Below are 21,404 nucleotides of genomic sequence, written 5' to 3' on the forward strand. Positions count from 1 at the left end.
AAAATTTAGTTAACTTAAATTCTTTAACAAACATTTTGTTTTACTCTTAGTTCTAGTTAAATCGTATATTTTTAAATGATAATATTTAAAATATACGATTTGAATATCTGTTCCCGCTATATCACAGGTGCTGTCACCTGTTGGCTTAAATCGTTCAGCCAGGACATAACAGTATTCAACATTGCTGCTACCTGGATGAGGTAGTCAGAACATTTAAATGTCAAAATCTAAATGTTGAATTTTTTGTGTAATTTGATAAAATCAGGTTATAATGTCATATCAATGATAAGATCAACTTGACATAGTATTTATTATTTCTATAAGTTAATTATGTAAAAATTGAGAAAAAAACTCAACAGGCATAAATAATAAAACAATCAATGTACATACATGTAATTTTTTTTAAATATTTAATCACTACAAACTTAACTGTTAGGGAAAAAAAAAAAAAAAAAGAAAAAAAGAACCCTGATTAAACAAAATGATTTGATATGATTAAAAATTATTATTTTTCTAATTATTTTTAATCCTGTCAAATCATGTAAATCATTTCAAATCATATCTCTTAAGGGGCATTCAACATTGTGAAATCATTTTGTTTAATAAGGTAAAAAATAGTGATTGAATATCTGCTGATTTCAATATCATTAATAACAACACAAATGTCATAATCATCCAGATTGTTAGTATATAAGGTTAATGATGAGCGATAATCAAAAAATTTTTATTTTTCTAAAAAAAATTAAAAATTACACGATAAAAGATTTTTTAACATGATACCAATTATTGCGGAAATTTTGCATTATTTCAAATTTTTTTTACAGCCAATTTGATGAATCGAATAACCATGTTGTACATGACTAACTAATGAGGTTATTTTGAACTAACGATTAAATCAGTTCACATCTACTGAATTCAACAGAAAAGATAAAAAGTCAAAGTTAATGTCAGAGTTCCATTTTTTTTAACTTTTAAATAATTTTCATCGAGCAATATTTCAATTTAAGGTAAAAAATTATTTTTACTGTGAATGATACTCATTATTTTAACTGGTGTGTTATACGATTTAATTAATTAACTTTTTTTTTATCATTTTAGAGATTTTACCATCCAGAAGCATTTTACATCAATTTTTATTTTCAATTACAATTAAAATGGTACCGTTAATTATTGATTAATTGTTCTCTTAAATTTCTTTAAACTATATTTCAAAAATGTCACAAATAAAATCATAATTTATTGGACGTAATCAGCAAGTTGATTTTTATTTTAGCATGGTCGTGTGAAAGTTCGTTCAACAGCTGAACAAGAAGCTCGAAAAAGAAAAGAAAGGCAAATCAAAATTATACAATACAGGAAGACATTGAATTCAATTTTTGAAAAGGTGAGCTTAAATTTTAATCTGAAAAATAATGGGTAACACTGAATTTTACATTTATTAATTATGAAATAAGAAAGCCATCTGATAGTACACAAATATTTCACATTTAAAAACAATTTTTTTTTCAAAATATTACAAAAAAATAACTTCCCGATTTTCGAAAATTTTTAATTTTCTTAGCGGGAAGTTGATAATCTTATTCATTAAAATATTTTTAAAATAATAAAATCGTTAATAGAGAGATAATAATATTTTCAACGATGAATTGATAATGTTGACTGAGCGCATATTACTGCAAATTCCGGATTTAAATACCGTATGGAATATTCGCCGAGAAGCACTTCAGAAGAGAGAAAGGTAAATTTTGTGTAAACATTTTTATTTATATATTCAATGTAAGATGAATAATCGTTATTTGACCTAATCAACAGCTCTATTCTCTTTTTGTTTTATTTTTTTTTTTTTCGGTAGCTGAAAAATTTCTGCTGCGTGATTCTCTCTTTCCCTTAATCTTTTGTTCTCCCCCTTCCCCAAATTTGTCGTTAAAAGACAAATTAGTTATTAAAATGGCTAAAAAGTTCACCTTTGAGAAAGTTATGATAAGTTAAAATTATATAAATTGCTTGAAAAATTTACTAGAAAATTAAATTTAGCCAGCTATACAAGTTAACTGAATTAGATTAGTTGATTATCCAACGATTCAGCCAATAAAATTTAATTAGCTAAGCTTGTTATTTGCATGCGGCAACTCATGAAGTTTGGATTAATTCCATTTATCGAAGTTGATAACTTAACTGTGATAAATTAATTTTATAGACCCAATATCGTTTATTCATTAGAATATAAACTTAATTGCATACATTCAAGATGAAAAAATTGAGATTTGGTTCTTCTTTTTAAGCGGGTGACAAATTTGCTTCGGGCGTCGTCAAATATCATTGTTACTGTTTAATAAAAATTCCATCAAATCACAAAATTTTTTTTTTTTATTTATTTTTTTTTATCAAACCGAAAATCCATATAAATTATTTTAAACTAATTATGATTGCAAAATTTTCTTACAAAAAAGTTGTTGTAATTTGATTTCATAACATAAATGGTAGAGTTTAGAAATTTATGATTTTGGTTTTTGAGACATTTTATTTATTCAAGATATAACATTCGGTTATTTAAGTTTTTTTTTTAATTTATTTGTTCAATTTATGTTCTACGTCAACTACTAAATTGTTCTTTTATTTAATTGGTATGTTTTTTTTTACTGATTACATAAAACTTTTCATGACGAATGTTTAGTTGTCAAGAGGAATTTACAGAGCTATTAAAGAAGGAATTGACTCTTACTGAGAATTGTCTACAGAAAAGTCCAAAGTCATATAGTCTTTGGCATCAAAGATATTGGATCATTCAGCATTTACTGACACCAGACTGGAAATCAGAACTAGAACTATGTGAAAAATGTCTCAATTTCGATGATCGAAATTGTAAGTTTTTTAGTTATCATTTCAATTGTTTCTGTTATTATCTTTATTTTTAAATTTATGATATATTAATGTTTCATGACATGATTTAATTTTATGTTTCAAGCCATAACGATCTGTTTATCATTATGTCTTTATTTAAGCAATATAAATTGGCATGATATAAACGCTTGATTTTTTGACATTTATGTTAGATTCATTTATATTATTTGAATTGAAATAATGCTAAATAAATTGCTATAATATAAAGCATATCATTATTTTTTAAAAATTGTATTATTCTCAACAGTTCATTGTTGGGATTACAGGCAGCAGTTAGTTAAAAAAGCGGGAGTATCAAATCAAAAAGAATTTGAATTTTCTGAGATAAAAATTATGAACAATCTCTCAAACTATTCTTCTTGGCATTATAGAAGTAAAATTCTACCTGCTCTGTTTCCTGATGAAACAGGAAAGTTACCAATTTGTAGTGAAAGATGTAATAAAGGTATAAAAAAACAAAAAAATTACTTTCTTGTAGTATAAATGTAGATAGCGACAGTACTTTCATTGAAAAAAATAATAATATATGTATGATTACAGAATTAGATCTTGTTATAAATGCCATATTTACGGATCCTAATGATTCAAGTGCATGGCTTTATCAGCGTTGGCTTTTGGATTATAACGTTTTCAAACCAAATACCTTATGGCAAATAGTAGTCATAGATAATCAGGCAGCAGTAGTATTTCATGATGATACTCAAATTAAACCTGACGAATTGATATTAACTCGTCGATATATTCCATTAGATAAAAAAATGAAAGATTTTACTCATCAAATAACTGTTTGGCATTCATACGACAGTAAAATATTCTCAAAACGATGGCATGCGATTTTGCCAGATATTTCTTCTGAAATAGATGAGAAATCTTGTTCAATATCTATTGAATATAACAATAAATCTTATGATCTTCGTAGATCTGAAGATTGTAATGTTTGGTTTTATAAATCACCCATCGAATACGTTAACAAACATGATACTCAACTAATTGAACAAATGATGAATATTCAAAAATTACTCGAAATGGAGCCAAACAATAAGTGGGCATTATTGACTCTTATATTTCTTATGAAAAAACTGGATTCGAACAAATATTATGATGACATCTTCAAAAATTTAAGCATTCTGTCCAAAATTGATAAAATTCATGAAATGTACTATACTGATATCCGTAAGTTATTTTTCTTGTTATTGGTTAATTTTGATGTTTTATTGCATTCTTAACATAATTATATAAATAAATCATACCATAGGGGTTTTTTGTACTTAAAATCGGTACATTTCGCCCTTTTTCGAATCAATCAATTTTATTTTTCAAATTAATTAAAACGAATGAGGCATTCACTGCTTTCGGGCTTTAACTCTATTTAACTGAGCTATGAATAATTAACCATACTTATTACAAAACACTATTATCAATCAAGTTAATGGTGTGTATTATTTTGCGAATCCTCATTCAGATTGATTGTCGAGAATAAAATATAATTACTAGGGTAGTCCTTAAAAGGGGTGTTTTTTGTACATGTAACATAGTAGAAGCGTGGGAAAATGAAAGTATTTTTAATTTTTTCCATCGAAGGAATTTCACCACTCTATTAAAAAACTAGTAGATTGAAGACTATGATATTTCGGACAATTAAAAAAAAAAAAAAATGAAAATTATTTACCACGTAATTTTCGAGATTAATTTAAATAAATTTCACTTTTAGAGGATTATTTTTAGGAGAGGGGGTACGAAAAACAGCCACTAGTAGTGTGTGTGTGTGTGTGTGTGTGTGTGTGTGTGTGTGTGTGTGTGTGTGTGTGTGTGTGTGTGTGTGTAAACCTCTCATAACTTCTAAACATTTTTTTTTCAATAGCCCCCGGTGTCCTCTCTCAAACAAATGAAAGTTCATTCTCGTATCTAGGATAAATACCGTTCGAGATATTACAAAAATTGAAAAACTAGAAAAATCGCGAAATTTTAAACTTGCATATCTTTTGAAAAAAATTTTAAAATTCTTTTTCTTTGGCAGAACTTCTTTATATGATAAAAGAAAATTTCTGACAAAAATTTATCTCAATCTAAAGGGGTCGATTTGACATGAAATGACTCGAATATTAATAGTTATATAATAATTGAGCTTTGAGATTGAATAACTTTTAAGCCAATAGATTTAGCGAAAAATTATAGACTTTTTTGTAGAGCGTTAAATTTACACTAAAATATTCTTTATTCATTACTTTTGATCCATTTGTCGATGAGTTATAAAATTCTAATGAAAAAATAAAATTTTTCCCATTTAATTTCCATAAGAAACTTAGGTTAGAACACGGACAATCTTGAAGTTAATATTAAGAGCTCAAATTTTGCGGGAATTTTTTCTTTTATCAATTTGGAAGCATTTGTGCCCCTGGGAGTAAAGACATTCAAAAACACCCTTTTTAAGGACCACCCTAATAATTGCTCAATCACTCCATGAATTTCAAAAAATACAAAAAAGTATAGTTTAATTTCTACATGTTTATATTTTTTCTTTTTCAGGAAGCAAGTGCATTCTAGATTACAAACTTCATTCATATTTAACCAAAGAAAATTACAAACGATTCTCGATGATAGATTTGTCAAACATTCAACTGACAGTTTTGTACAATGAACATTATTTGAGTTTTTTCGAGCAGATAAATGTCTCTGGAAATCAACTGAGTTTTTCATTACACCGATTAGCTGCTTTACAAAGCTGTAAAAAGTTATCCTTGTGTAATAATAATCTAAAAAATCTAAAGAACTTTCCACATTTGCCTAACCTCGAATGCCTTTCACTACGAAAAAATGAACTCACAGATATTGAAGAAGTTTTGAACTTATTAAAACTGCACAAGCTCATTAAATTAGATATTCGTGGTAATCCTATCTGGGCTAACAAAAGTGAAACCATTTCAAAAATTTTCAATGTGACTCCAAATTTAATATTAGAACTTGAAAAATAACGCCGAATTTTTTATTCAAATATCTTGATAAATGAAATTTTATACTCAGCAAACTTATAAGAAAATAATTCACAAGTTTTATGTTGTGAAAATTCCTAAAATCAATTTTCTTATAAAAATTATGCTCGTAAGTGTGTGTAAATACAATTTAATTTTAAAATATTGTTAACAGAAAATAAAAAACTGCATTTTCTGTAAAACTATTTTTACTTACATTCTCGATAAAATGTCATGAAACAATTCGTAAATTTCTGAATAATAATAATGGTGGTGTTAATGTTTACTTGTAATTACGATACACAATAGTTCGTCGGTCGCCCAACTTTTTCAGAAAAGTGAATTTATTGGAATCAATAAGAACTGATCAGAACACTAGATTACAAATAATCATAAGTAAATTAAATATATCCGCCAAATAATTATGATCTCAATACGTAATGTAATATTGGCAGATCACAACTGTATCAATTTCATTTTGATTAATAAATTTAATATTATCTCAGAATTGTTATTATTTTGCTTATATTATATTGTTATATTATCGTTTTCATCACTGATTTTTTGACTAAACTTGCTACTCAATTATCTATGTTAAGCACGAGGGAAAGTAAATGAAAGAATACTTTCGAACTTGTGATAGAACATTATATTAACATTGAAATTTGTATAAATGTCGAAAGTTAATACCTATAGTTTTATCAATAATTATTCATATATATATATATATATATATATATATATATATATATATATATATATATATATATATATATATATAAATCCTTCTACATATATTCACAATTTGTAGGTAGTACAAGAACTGAAAAATAATTTTTGGTTGCCAGTATACCTGTAGTCGTTGCACTGATCAGTCGATAGTTTTGTGATAAATTATTTCTCAAGTGAATTAAATTATTAACCATGGGACGTAATTCTAGAAAGGTTTCAAGAGAACTTCGGAGTTCTGAAAAAATTAATAAGTCGCGTTCAGTCAAAAGAAAGAATGTTTTTAATCCGAAAACAGCCGAACGTGATGAAAGTATTCAGAGTACATCTTCTAAAAAATTAAAACAAAACACTGAAGATGATGTACCTGAAGACAGCAGTACTGAATATCCAGGTTCGAATAATAAATTTTATTCAGGTATTCACTGCAATTTCTGCTCTTATAAAATGTAAAAAATGTGATGGAAATGTAGTGTTTCAAACAGCAAGTACACGTGGGCTGGGATTCAAAATTGTAGTTGCATGTAATAACTGTGGAAATGAATATATTCCTTCCTGTTCTTTCGTTGGGCATTCTTATGAAATAAACAGACGTTTCATTTTTGTAATGAGAATACTAGGAATAGGATACGAAGGATTGTGCAAGTTTTGCGGCCTGATGGACATGCCGTCTTTTTTAGATAAATCTACGCATACAATTTTACTGAAACAGATTTTGAATTGTAGTAAAACCGTCGCAGAAACCTTCATGACGAAAGCTGTGAATGAAGAAAAGCAAGCAATGCCAACAACTGAAAATGAAGATATAAATCATCTAACTGTATCGGGAGATGGAACCTGGCAAAAACGGGGATATACATCGTCATTTGGAGTTTCTTCTATAATTGGCTATTTTACTGGAAAGATTCTTGACATAAACATTAAAAGTGCATATTGTAAGCTATGTGAGTATTGGAAAAAAAAACCAAATACTGTTGAGTTCCAGGAATGGTATCAATCGCATGAAGATGTGTGTTCTGCTAATCATAAAGGGTCTTCTGGGAAAATGGAGGTGGATGCGATGGTCGAAATGTTTTCGTATTCTGAAACTAAATGTGGAGTTAAGTATGCCAACTATAACAAATCTGCTATAATGGCAACCTTTTATCACTACGGCTCGAGTGATGAAAAACCGAATCATGATATGTGTCCAAAAGGCGAAGAATCTTGGTGCTCTTACCAGCGCGCTAAAGCAAGAGGAGAGCTTGATACCTATTCTCACGATTATTCTCCCATACCTTCTGATGTTTTAAAAGCTATCAAGCCTATATACGAAGATCTTAGTAATGAAAATTTACTTTCAAGATGTGTAGGTGGATTCAATCAGAATAATAATGAAAGCTTTAACCAACTAGTATGGAAAATATGCCCAAAAACGGTAAATACTAGTTATACTATCGTACAAATACCTGCATACGTTGCTATGTGTATATTTAATGAGGGTATAAATTCATTATTAGTCTTGATGAATACACTAGGACTTAATTGTGGGCCTAATTCTCATCGGTATGCAGAAAGAATGGATGCTGCACGTATAAAAGTAGCAGATAAGCGCGCTAATGATAACACCCGAGAAGGTCGATTGCAACGTAGGCACCAGCAAATCGATATTTTGGAAGCTGCTATGACGGCTGAAGAGCTATTATATGGTCCAGGAATAGATGACTCAGTGTAAGTTATTAAATAATTCTTATAATTCGACATAAATCCATAGCAAAACTTTAAATGCGTTTTTCTCAAAACTATGTTTTCTGAACTGGTGATCACTGTAACTTAAAAACTGCTCGGTAGATTTCAATAAAATTTATTGTACTTTTGAAAAACATTAAAAACTCGTGCCTGATCGAAGGATTTTTTTTTTTTTAAATTTCGATTTTTTAACAATAAACTGTCGGTTTTTCTCGAAAATTTGAAAAAAATTTCCTGAAGCCGCCATTTTGTTAATTTCGAAAAAAAAAAAAGCTTCGATCAGGCACAAGATTATCTATTAATAAAACTAATTTTTCTTGTCCGATTGATTTTAGATGAATCTCCAAGGACTTATGATGATCACCGCAAAGGACTTCGGGAGGAACGGGCTCTACAAAAACAGCGATAACTTTTTGAATTATTAATTTTTTTTTTTGAAATTTTCGTGAAGTCAAATCGAAACGTGTTCTAATAAAACTATGTTTTTATTTTTGTCAAATAAAGTAATGAACTACAAAAAAAAAATTATTGAAAATCATCATTTTTTCAGGCCTCTGAGTACCCCTAACCCCTTAAGTTTCGTGGGTTATAATAACAATAATACTTACATGATAGATTAATTTGATTTTATTAAATACTTCAATATTATATTGAGTTATAAAGAGTTCTAAAATGTAATTCTAAGAATTTATAGCGCCAGTTTAAGATATTATTTCCATATTTTATCTTTAGTTTCATTAATAATTTATTTTCTATTATTTACTACAGTTTGAATTTACTAATTGGGAATCAATATAGTAATTAGACTTTTAATATTTTACATCATTTTTTTCCCATTTATATTTTTATTTTCGAATAGTTATTATGGACTATTACGTTTCTGCTTAATAATTTTCAAATAACAAATCTCAAAAAAGAAGGAGATCGACATTCATTAATTACTAAATTGTTAATTATTTTGGGAGGTCAACCCCAGAAACGCCAAAAGTTTTATCCACTACTTCTCTTTATGTATATTTTCATAATTTTTTATCTAATTAACTAACATATTTTTAATAGTTTATAGTTCAGTCGGTGTGGAAAAAGTTAAAAAAAAAATTAGATTCGTTGGCATTTGAATCTTAAAATTGATCAATTTTTACGATTTTTTTTTTGGTTCTATTGACAAATCAAACTTTTGAATTTCAAGATGTTGCATTTTTCATCGATTTTTCGATTTTAAAATTTCGTATTTGTCAAGTCAGAAAATAGTTCAGTAAAGAAAAGCTGCTAATGAAATTTTATTGACATAGATTTGAGTGTTAGAATACATCAACTTTCAAAGTATAATCGTTTATTTTGTGTCATCTAGGTACATGATTAGATTGTTTTGATCGATCACTATTTTGGTGATTATTATGACCGCGGTTATGACCACCAGCTCGACGACCATAATAATGTTGATGATTTAAAACAGAACGAAAATTATTTCGTTGACTACTCGGTCGTTGAAATAAATCCTCTTGCTCAAACAAATGTTCATCATCAGGATTTGAACTCTTGAAATGAAATTTCATTTTTAAGATTAAAAAAGTTTGTACGAACAAAAATTTTTCTGTAAATAATTTTTAAATATTATTATATAATTTACCGAATGGACAATACTTTGAAGTGAGAATTGTGATGGGTTATTTTCAACGGATGACATTGATGATTGCACTCCATCGTATGTAGTATTAGTTCGCAATAACATTTTTATTTCTTCAGCTTCAGGATCAATAATTCCACCTTGTTTCTGTTGATGCAAATATAATGCTGACATTTTTAGTTGCAAATCTCGTAATTCGGCAGATATAGAAAAAGTAGTGGCTGCCTCTACATCGACAGGAGGTGGTGCTAAACTTAAGGTGTTCATATCACAATTGATTACTTCACGACAAACTGGACACAGTGCCTATAAATACATAATGAATTATATGATTTGATTGCTGATCAATGATCCGTAGAAAATGATGTTATTTATAAATAAATAAAAATCAAAGTTTTGACGAGCAGAATATACGAGAGGTGATCCACGTCAAGTCGAATAGTTCCGAAGATTTTGCTTTTTAATAAAATTATCGTTTTTTAATATTTTTTTCCGTTGAAAAGCTGTTAAATTGAAAATAAAATCACGCTTCTTCGATGATTTATTTGTATTTGTAATTTTTTTTTTTTTTTTCTTTTTAAATGTACATTAAGTAAAGCCCTAGAGGCGAAAGCTTAATGAATTGACTCGAAAATTTCAATATTCGAAAAAAAATGTATTTTTGTATGATTCTAGTATATTTAAAAAATATTAATTTATAACTAATTATTTGGAAGTGAAGTCAAATAATTTTAAAGCTAAGTACAAACCTTGAACTCCTTAGCGATATCCTGCTGCCACTGAGGTAATTTATCTAACTCTTCTCGATAATAACGCTCAGAAGCAATAATATGAGCCGCTAAACAATGGGAATGAAAATAGTGATAACACTCAGTTTTTGTGAATTTATCGCCATCACGAAAACCGTATAAGCATACAACACATTGTCCTGTAGGTAAATTTTTTTGAGTCAAATGTTCACGAACTAACTAGAATGATAAAATTACTTAGGAAACATGATGAAAATAATAGGAATCATGTAAAGAAAATTATGTTACCTCTATCAATTCAAAGACCACAGGTTGACCTGAAAATTTTTGGCACTTAACTTCTAATTCTTTTTGGATTATTTTCAATGTACTTTCATCCAAACCTCGAGGGTTTTTTAATGAAATTTTAGGTGGTACATCGGGATAATCAGATACAAGATGCACAATGAGAGTTATACAAACATATTGTGATTGTGGATCTTCTCCCGTTGATGGAAAAATCTGGATCTCAATAGTATCTGGGAAACCCCTGACAATAAAATGAATTATTAATATTAGATGAATAAATCTGAACTATAGTTAACTTTGCATGCTATTTTAGAAAAGTTCTATTGTTTTCAAACTCAAAAGGCTCTAAAATTTTGCTGTCAGTATAATATTATTATGCTTCTCCAGCTCAAAAATATAAATATTTGTATGTCTTTAAGCTCTTCGAACTCAAAAATATTAAAAATATTGATATTTTTATTCTTCCACACTTTCGTTAAGCACCGTTTCATTAACTAAACATATTCTCTTTATGTTATCAGTAATGAACAAGCGTTCGTTTTCAAATTCACACAGATCAGTGACATATGAACATAGATTCTTTGAGTGAAAATTTTAAACTTTGATCTATTTTTATTTCATTTCAAAACTTAAAAAATTAGGAAAACGGTTGAGACTGAAGGCCATCTCGCTAATTCCATACCTACACTGAAAAAAAAATTAATTTGATCCAAGAAAATAATTTTGAAGAAGCTCATTATTCAAGACAATGACATTGACATTGTCCTGTTGGTAAATTTTTTTGAGTCATATGTTTACGAACTAACTAGAATGATAAAAGTACTGAGGAAACATGATGTTTCAAGACGAAAAATTCTTGAATCAAGTAAAATTTACTTAAACCAAGTGAAATTTTTTAGATTAAGAATTTTTCAACTCAAATCAAGACGATGAAATTCTTCAAAATTATCTACTTGATTCAAGTAAATTTTTTTTTGTGTAGGCACTAAAATCACACTCATGACGTTTTTGAGCTCGAAGATTGATGTATTATCTCCGAGCTCAAAGAGATTGTTTTTCAATGCTTTTGAGCTCTTCGAGATTTTTGAAATAGCTATAGTATATGTACTATGCGTGTCATTAATTTATCCCTGTTCTTGTTGCTTTTGTATTATTGGAAATGTATATTTGTGAATATTTGAATAAATGGATACGGAAATTTCTAAAAACGGACATTTGATTTTTTGGAAATAACAATAAAAGTATTTAAGTAAAATTAGTCATTAATATAAATGGACATGAATAAAAAAGGAAATAATTATAAATGTACAACTGCACTAATGGCCAACTGAAAAAAATGAAATCCCATTTTTGAAAATATCTCCGAATTAAAATACAAGTATTTGGTAAAGAGTTCAAATCAACAAATGAATTAATGAAAATTTATGAAAATCGATAATAATGAAAAAAGAAATCAATAAAAATGGTTAAAAATACAAATATACAATTGAATAAATCGAATAGTCACTTAATAAACATATGATTTTATGAATAGTTCGAAAAATGGACATTTAAATTTTAGGAAAAGTGAATAAATGGACATTTGTATAAGTGCCCATCAATAAAAATGAAATCTGTAAAAATGAATATTTGAATAAATAAACTTCTATAAAAAAATACTTACTTAAATGGAAATTAGTAAAACTGGACATGTATAAAAATGGACAAATGATTTAAATTTAATAACAAATAATTATAAAGTTGACAAATTATAAAACTAGGGTTTTTGGTGTGGGTAAAATAAAAAGGATGTCAGAAGAGCTGGGAACTCGACTACTAGGACATCTTCTTCGCAGGTTTTTGCGGAAAACTAAACTTGATGAACTAATTGATATTTTATATTTTGACATCATTTCAATCTAGTACTTGATGAATTATTTGATATTTTACTATATATTTATATATATGAGGGTGTGCTAAAATTCAATTTTCGTGAGGGACCTTTTAAAATTGGAATTTTAAGTTTCACTTTTAACAGGAGCGGTGTTTGGGCATTTCCTGAGATATTTTGGGGGGAGCCGATTTATTTGAATTTCATAGAATTTTTAACTGGAGCTTTGTTTGGGTACTTCCGGTCAAATGCGGAAATTTCAGCGGATATGCCTAAATAAAGCTTCTGGTAATTTATTTTCTGTAAGTATTCAACTTCTGAATAGATTTAATAGGTAATAAATAGAATTAAATTGACTTCTCAACTTACCGATCATTTTTTTGTACTTTAAACTCATTTTCCAGCAAAATAGCACAAAGAGCTTCGATTTCTTCTGATAACCTGAAATGAATAAAAATTATCGAAATAAATATGACATATATAATTTTATTGTAAACCTCACCTTTCATCAATCGTGTCTTTAGACATTTCGAGAGAAATTATCATTCCTATGGCTGCATATATGTGTGTATATCCTTTGTTCCTTTGGTTAAAAATTTGGTTTTGTGTCGTTCGTACTAACTAATCTAATCACCATAATTAACAATTGTTTTATTCATGCATATTGATTAGTTTTGATAAATCAATGACTTACAAATGACAGATGACATACATATTCCAAAAATCAAAAATGTATCGAGTTGGATTTGAAAATAATTGTCCATTCCAATTCGTTTCAATCTTTTGTATAATTTTTTTTGTTAAAATTACTCCATCCAACAGCACAGTTGATCGCAAGTTATATTGAATGTTAAAATAACTGCAAAAGGGTTAGCATGTTAATATTTCTGACAAAATATTTCTGGAGTTCATGATAATTCGCATAAAAATTGAGAAAAATAAAAATTGTATAATTGTATATAAATAAAATTTAAAGCCTGTAAAAATGTTTTTTCTTCTTTTTTTTTCTTATAAATTATTTCAGTTGCTTTCATTCCTTGAAAATAGTTTAATCTATTATTAAGAGATTCGAAAAAATAAGTTATTGAGTATTAGCTCAGTAGAAAGACTTGAATAGTATAAATGGAGAACTTTGGGCTTACAATCAAGTTTTTCAGGTTCTAAAAGAGTAGTTTTTTTAACATAAGAATTTATTTTTTATTGCTCGACTTCATCATGAAGTAGATTCAGTAGATAAGACAATTTTCTAACGTTCATTGATATAAAACATTTTTTGGTTTTTTATATACTTTATTTTTGTAGACCTTAATGTAACTCGAGTAGACAGCTGGCCCTCATGATCCAGCATCATATTTCTCTCCTAAACAAAAAAGAATTTTGAAAAAAAAAATTTGGAGAACGGTTGACCCTGAAGGCCATCCCTCCAACTTCCCGCCAATTCCAAACCTAAACGCTTAAAATTGCGCTTATGACGTTTTTGAGCTCTTCGACACACATACACGTGAAGGAAGCCAACAACAATTACGACTTCATCCTCAAGCAGTGAGTTAGATCGTCGTTTTATTCATCAAGGTATCAACAATTACTCTGCGGGCTAGAAGTGGACCGTGGTCTACCTAATACTCGGTTTACTTCTCTTCTCCTGATTTTATTTGATTATTTAATCGACAATTAGTATGATTTATTTAATCAAGATTTGGTAATATTCGTTAGTTCGAACTGAGTGATTTTCATGGGGATTTATACCCGTGAGTCATTCAGTCGACCTTGAGGTCAAGAATAATTTTTAACATTCATAGTGAGAATTTTAATTAACCAAAATTAATCAATTTAATTTATTTAACATCTGGAATTGTTTTATTAATTGAGGTAATTTTTAGAATCAGTTAATTCGGTAAAACGAATGATTAATTTTTACTACTGAGAAAAACCGACGAGAGACTCACGAATTCTTGATCGAGCGTCAGTAAATATTTTACGTCGTAGTTAATCTGTACACCTAAGGTCAAAATTAACAAGCTAGTGGATATTTGGCGTCCACTTAACGTATGCTGACTTGTGTCGATTTATGTAATTGAACAATTTACAATAGAAATTATCGAATATTATGTTGAAATTATTTCACTTAATTTAATTTATATTATAAAATATTATATTGCCAATTTTTGTTACGACGCGTTATAGTTTTTGATTGATTTAATCGACGGCAAATTAATTCCACCAGCACAAAAAAAAATTGTCTGTACACCGGGCGCCACCTATTTACGGAGATGTTTTTCGACCCGCTGAATACGAATTTCAACTCAGTTTAGGCTGTCCAGCCTTCAATTTCGAGTAAATTGCGAAAAACTCCAAAAAATAACGAAAATTCGATGTTTTGGCAAGAAAAAAAATTTTAAGATCTAAGGCAAGCATAATTTTCATGTATTTTAATCTGTTAAATACTAATTTCGATCGTACTTTAATCATAAACTTTTTTAATTCTAAAAAAATTGTAAAATCTACTTAAAAATTGCAAAAATCATGGAAAATTGGGATTATATTGGTGCAAAAAATTTTGTGGACCCGGATTGACGAAGATTTTCATGTAATTTAATCTGCTTGATCTGATTTAGCAATAAATTTGGCCCATAGTCGTCTCAAACATTCATAAAACTGCAAAAAACCGATAAAATAACAGAAAATTGCTGCTGAAAAAATGGAAAAAAATCTTTTAAACACAATTAAATAAATTTCTTGTATTTTTCATTTCTAAAATACAAGATTAAGATTCAAGAATGTAGACAAATAAGATTTTTAACGGTTTTTCGAGGGTATTGTACTGTTTCATTCTCAATTGATCTACGACGTGGATACCTTTTCTTCCGTCTTTTCCTTTATTTAGTAAAAATTTGCCATCGTATTGGGATTGCAACTTCTTCGATGTGCAGACTTCATTTCATTGCATGATCGTTTGTTCTTGCAACCAGGGTACTTCCTCGGGGTGACGGTGGGCAACAGAACCATCTGGCAGAGTCCCTGGGTTAACGGCGTGTGTGCCGTCATGGCAGGTATAAGTGATGATAACTTTACGATGTAGGGATCCGGAAACCCAGTATCGGCGTCTGGTCAGGGTGAGAAAGCAGGCCCGCAGGCGTCGTCATCTAGCAACTGCAGCTCTTCAGTAGTGGGAAACTTGGCTACTGGAGAGTATACTATTACAAGAAGCAATTTCCATCTATGCAATAAGAGTCCTGATCTATTTTGTTTCGTTTGTGGGGAGTTTGAGCCGGTAAAAAACCGCAGAACGTTTTTAGATAGATTAAACGAAATTATGAAGAACGCTTTTGCATTCAAATTACAAATTTGGATTCTGCCTGGGTCCCACAATTTGTTTGTGGTCGATGTAATATTATTTTGACACGATGAGAAAAAACCAAAAACAGAGAAAACTTGAAATTTACAATTCCCACGATCTGGACTTCACCAACTAGTTCGCATAACTGTTACTTCTGTATGAGTGAAATTTACGGTTTTACTTCGTCGAATAGAAGTAATATACATTACGCCAATGTTTCATCAGCTGTTAAACCACAGAAAACAGTTATTGTTGATGAAACCGAAGCTCTTGAAGAGATGGAAGTAGAAAAAGACGAAGCGCCAATGGAGGAAGAAGAAATTTTCGAAGATGAAAATCCCGACGATGAAGATTTTATTCCAGATGGGAAAAAGAAAGACCCTGAAACATTTAGTCGAGAAGAACTAAATGATCTCATCCGAGATTTAAATTTGCCTCAGGATGGAGCTGAATTACTGGCATCAAGACTAAAAAATAAAAATTTGTTAACTAAAAAGGTAACGGCTTACTTTTATCGGCTTACTTAAACTGAGTTGAAATTCGTATTCAGCGGGTCGAAAAACATCCTGTAGATAGGTGGCGCCCGGTGTACAAACAATTTTTTTTTGTGTGCCGGTGAAATTAATGGTAATTTTCTGTATTTTTTACATTGTATTTGTGAATAATTATTGAAAGAATTGTAATTAGATCAAGAATTGCCGAATGTCCCATGATTATTGTGATTTTAACGGTAATTCTTAAAGAAAATTTCTTTCCGTGTACATGTACAAACTTCCGAACCAATGTCATTTTCAAGTCTTACTTGACTAAATAATTAATATAGTGACGAAATTCTATGTGAATTATGATACAAGGGCGAATGCAATTGATAGTTTTTATGAAATCTAACCAAAAAAAATAAAAAAGAGTTAATTATTGAATAGCATTTTGGAATTCGATTAGACATTATGATGCAATTATTCAATGAAAAAAATGACAGTCCGTTGCTTTACTCATTGATCCAAGTTTTAGATGTAGAAGTGAAAGGCTTAATTGTTTTATGTAGAGTTAGTTAATGTGCCACTCCCTTAAAAGAAATCAGTAATTTTTCTGGTTCACCAGTGGAATTTTACTGATCCCAACCAGTGAATACAATTTTATTGGTGAAACAGTGAAGTTCACTGGTTGAATCAGTGAACAAAATATCTGCGTGCATGCGTTCTGTTATGTTCACTGGTTAAATCAGTGAACATACACCAATTTCTTTTGAGAGAGCAAGTTTACTATTAATTAATAAAAATATATTATGATTGACAGTTAAAATGGATTAGTCATGACTTCCCTCGCAACCTTAGAGTAATTCTAGAAACACTCTCGAAACAGAGTGGAAATGGCTTCATTCTGTTTCCAGAGTGTTTCCAGAGTGTGTTTGTTACATTTATCCATCGTGTTTCCAGACTGAAACCATAGTAGGCTCAGTCGGTAACCAAAATGGATATGTAGTGAAATCATAATGAATACATTTTGAAAACAGAGTGTTTCTAGAGTAAATACATAATGATAATAAAGTGATTTCAGAGTGAATACGTACTGTAATCGACATGTTACCATAACGTGCCCAAAGTGGATACATTTTGTCATCTTAAAGTTCCCACAATGGTAACATACAAAACCCATTACGTACCCGGGTAAAAAAGTTATATATAATTAGATATAATTATATATAATACCTAGGGTGGGTCAAAAAAATCGAATAATTTATTTTTGACTTTATACTCTGAAAAATAGGTTCGTAGACACCTAAAAAGAATTCTCTCCAAGTATAAGCTCTTAATTATAACGGGAAGGTCCTCCGCTTTGCGGGTTTCTATTTTTTTCGAATAATCAGATAAAAAAATTTATATCTCGCTTCCAACTGCTTGGAAAAATATTCCGTGGCATAGATTTTGTGAGAAATTGAATGCTCTACAAAAATGGTCTCTTATGATTTTTGATTAAGTGAAGCCGTTACGAGATATTCATCGTCAAACATTAACGAATATCAATATTTCCAGTTTTTGATCAATAATTCGATAAATTTTAATTTAAACTATGAGTTTCAGGAAAATTTACATAAATTTGAGTTTCGATCGATAAAGAAATGTTATAAACAATTTTTTAATATTGTTTTCAGTCTTGAGCTTGTTTGATTGCATTAAAACAAGAAATTAGAGCATTTTTTCGACATATAGCCAATGATTAGTTTAATTTGAAGTGAATGACATATTTCTTTGTCAAATTTAATATGAAAAGTATTGAATCAAGTAAGAAACAACCAGTATTTAACTTTTTTATAGATAAATTTTTTATTGAATTATCAATTGCAATATAATTGTCTATATTTTTAACATAACAGTACGCTATTACTATAAATAATTTCTTTTATTACAATTTGGGAATGTTTTTGATGTTCTTTGACAACTTGCAATAAGTACTGGAATTGTTCTTCATTTTTGTCAAGCATTGATTATATTCACTGACTAATGCAACAGCTCGCTCTGCTGAATCATTGACAACTTTTAGTTGTTGAAAGTATTCTTTATTTTCGAGATAACTCTCATTAGTAGGCCATAATTCAACATCGACATCAAGAAAGTCATACGGTAGATCGAAGATTTTGAAAAGATTTAATGACTTTTTAGACACAAAGTCACTCAGAGTTCTCTGCGCCAATGAATTCAAATCTTTTTAGCAATTACAAATCTTTTAGCTTTAGAATCTGTACCTTCACGAGTATTAACAGCTTCAACAATACTTTTTTTACTTCTAATGGAACGCCATCGTCAAACAGTGATAAAATGGCAAGTTCATCGCTCAAATACCATAAGTGCGAAATCATTTTTTCACACGTAGCTGAAGAAATCAAAGGATTGATATGTTTGTACTCCAATAAATTTTTCATAAACTGCAAGTCATGATAAGCAGCAGTTGTTGCAGAAGTTGATGAAAACCAAGCTTTTAAATACAATGTGACTATAAAAATACAGAAATGACGAAGACCATGCAATTCTTTCTGAGAGAGTTTGAATTCATCTCTGAATAGATACATTTTCAAACTATAAATGGCCTTAGCCATCCATCTAGCATGATGAACAGCACCAGGACGTTTGAAAGAAATCTTTTCTTGAGGCATTTCTCCAAGGAAAATCAATGATAATTCCAATAATTCTTTATCTAACTTATTATAACATTTCTTTATCGATCGAAACTCAAATTTATGTAAATTTTCCTGAAACTCATAGTTTAAATTAAAATTTATCGAATTATTGATCAAAAACTGGAAATATTGATATTCGTTAATGTTTGACGATGAATATCTCGTAACGGCTTCACTTAATCAAAAATCATAAGAGACCATTTTTGTAGAGCAGTAAATTTCCTACAAAATCATGAGTTCCGCAATCCGAAATAATTTTTTTCATCGACTTATAAAATTCATAATAAAAACGAATATTTTCCTTAAAATAGCCAAACTTCAACTATGAATATCTTTTAATCGGTTGAGTTTTTGAAAAAGTCATAAGAGACCTTTTTGTAAAGCATTCAATTTCTCACAAAATCTATGCCACGGAATATTTTTCCAAGCAGTTGGAAGCGAGATATAAATTTTTTTATCTGATTATTCGAAAAAAATAGAAACCCGCAAAGCGGAGGACCTTCCCGTTATAATTAAGAGCTTATACTTGGAGAGAATTCTTTTTAGGTGTCTACGAACCTATTTTTCAGAGTATAAAATCAAAAATAAATTATTCGATTTTTTTGACCCACCCTAATAATACCATATATAACTATATATGAAAAATGGCCCTATATAATTATATATAACTATATAGAATTATTTCCATAGAAAAAAAAACTATCATGCGCGGGAACCGAACCTGGGACCTGACGCTTGAGAGACTATTACTTTACCCGTTTACCTAAGAGACTTACTTGAATAACAGTGTTTTTAACAACTACAAGTGATGCAAATCGTATGGATGATCAATGGGTAATAAACAAAATTTATTTTTTTTGTTTTTAAATTATTAATGATCAATATACACTGATAGAAAGATTCATTGACTAATAATAAATTAATTTATTCGAAGACAATTATTTAATTGGTTTAATTTTAATAAATCCTCCAAATTAATATACATGAAAGTCTTGAAGTTAATAACTTAAAAATTATTCAAGGTGTACAAATGCTTAAATGTAAAATAGGAGAAATTAATCAAAATGAACAAGCTCGAGAGTTACAAATTTATTTGTGGTTGGGAAATCCAATTAATTATGAAGCCCACGAAAATGATCGCTTTTTGATTATAACCGAAGGTTTTCTTGATGAAAACTTGAATATTTATGCTCGAGCAAATATTAAAAACGAACACATGTAATGACATATAGTTATATATGAATTATAAGTAATTATATATAGTTATACATAAATTATATGTAATCTTAATAACGAACATATGTAAGGATAGTTATATATAAATTATATATAAGTATATGTAGTCTTACATAATTATATATAACCTTAAAAACGAACATACAATCGTGGTCATTAATTTGAGTATGTTTTTAATATTACTGGAAAATAGCCGTTTGTAAAATAGAATGTTTATTAACTCTAAATTTGGAAATCAGTTGATAATGTCATTTGTAAAATTTGTTGCAAATAAAAAATGATGTTAGTGAAATTAGCGAAATTTAAATTTCACGAATTATAAATTTAGTCATTTAAAAAATAGCGAAAAACAAAAATCTGTAGATACGTGAATTTAGCCAATTCTTACTGCAGAAACTTGTAAAATTAGCCGATTATAAACTTTGTGAAATGTAAAATTAGCCGTTTCTAAATCTCTCGTAATTCTTTAACGGATCGACGGACGAAAAAACGCTTTGAGGCATCTGAAAGGACTTTCATAAATTTAGTTTCTCTGAAAATTAGAGCAGATTCGACTGACTTATTCAAAAGTTATAAGAAGTTTAAAAACGGCCAATTTTACAATTCGTAAAGTTTACGATCGGCTAATTTTATAAGTTTCTGCAGTAAGAATTTGCTAAATTCACGTAGCCGAAGATTTTTGTTTTTCGCTATTTTATAAATGATTGAATTTTAATTTGGTGAAATTTCCATTTCGCTAATTTCATTAATATCATTTTTTATTTGCGACTAATTTTATAAATGACATTATAAACT

The 21,404-nt window shown here is 28.9% G+C and overlaps 2 protein-coding genes across 10 annotated transcripts in view; one reads left to right on the forward strand and one right to left on the reverse strand.

The window, feature by feature from the left end:
- Positions 1-265: 265 nt before the first annotated feature.
- Rabggta (Rab geranylgeranyltransferase subunit alpha) lies at positions 266-6,384 on the forward strand. 5 transcript variants are annotated; one of them, XM_074243949.1, is made up of 9 exons: positions 266-392; positions 825-1,007; positions 1,099-1,157; positions 1,274-1,384; positions 1,620-1,738; positions 2,675-2,862; positions 3,149-3,346; positions 3,442-4,074; positions 5,428-6,384. In XM_074243949.1, the coding sequence occupies exons 3-9, from the start codon at positions 1,155-1,157 to the stop codon at positions 5,871-5,873; spliced, it is 1,698 nt and encodes a 565-aa protein (XP_074100050.1). In that variant the 5' UTR covers positions 266-392; positions 825-1,007; positions 1,099-1,154; the 3' UTR covers positions 5,874-6,384. The 5 variants fall into 5 exon arrangements, with proteins under 5 accessions (XP_074100050.1, XP_074100053.1, XP_074100051.1 ...); XM_074243952.1 differs by having other exon boundaries at positions 318-382; XM_074243950.1 differs by lacking the exon at positions 266-392 and adding an exon at positions 432-682.
- Positions 6,385-9,587: 3,203 nt separating this feature from the next.
- LOC141527995 (E3 ubiquitin-protein ligase RNF25) overlaps positions 9,588-21,404 on the reverse strand; it is a 46,852-nt gene continuing 35,035 nt past the window's right edge. For 4 of the 5 annotated variants that reach the window (XM_074243814.1, XM_074243812.1, XM_074243815.1 and 1 more), the window contains 7 exons: positions 13,556-13,720; positions 13,364-13,487; positions 13,231-13,302; positions 10,992-11,232; positions 10,704-10,922; positions 9,958-10,260; positions 9,588-9,865 (listed from right to left, as the gene is read on the reverse strand). In XM_074243814.1, coding sequence (XP_074099915.1) covers positions 9,671-9,865; positions 9,958-10,260; positions 10,704-10,922; positions 10,992-11,232; positions 13,231-13,302; positions 13,364-13,407 — 1,074 coding nt within the window. In that variant the 5' untranslated portion in view covers positions 13,408-13,487; positions 13,556-13,720 and the 3' untranslated portion in view covers positions 9,588-9,670. The remainder of the gene's footprint in view (positions 9,866-9,957; positions 10,261-10,703; positions 10,923-10,991; positions 11,233-13,230; positions 13,303-13,363; positions 13,488-13,555; positions 13,721-21,404) is intronic. The other variant, XM_074243817.1, reaches the window with a different exon arrangement.

This window comes from Cotesia typhae, unplaced genomic scaffold (assembly GCF_013202065.1).
Source record: "Cotesia typhae breed Kobodo isofemale line unplaced genomic scaffold, CoteBio_Ctyphae contig_42, whole genome shotgun sequence".
NCBI classification, from domain to species: Eukaryota; Metazoa; Arthropoda; class Insecta; order Hymenoptera; family Braconidae; genus Cotesia; species Cotesia typhae.

Bases quoted from the DNA above. Each gene is read 5' to 3' on its own strand.
- Rabggta (XM_074243949.1), top strand. The intron at 1,385-1,619 runs GTGAGCTTAAAT...AATCGTTAATAG, and splicing joins TGAATTCAATTTTTGAAAAG to AGAGATAATAATATTTTCAA. The intron at 3,347-3,441 runs GTATAAAAAAAC...GTATGATTACAG, and splicing joins TAGTGAAAGATGTAATAAAG to AATTAGATCTTGTTATAAAT.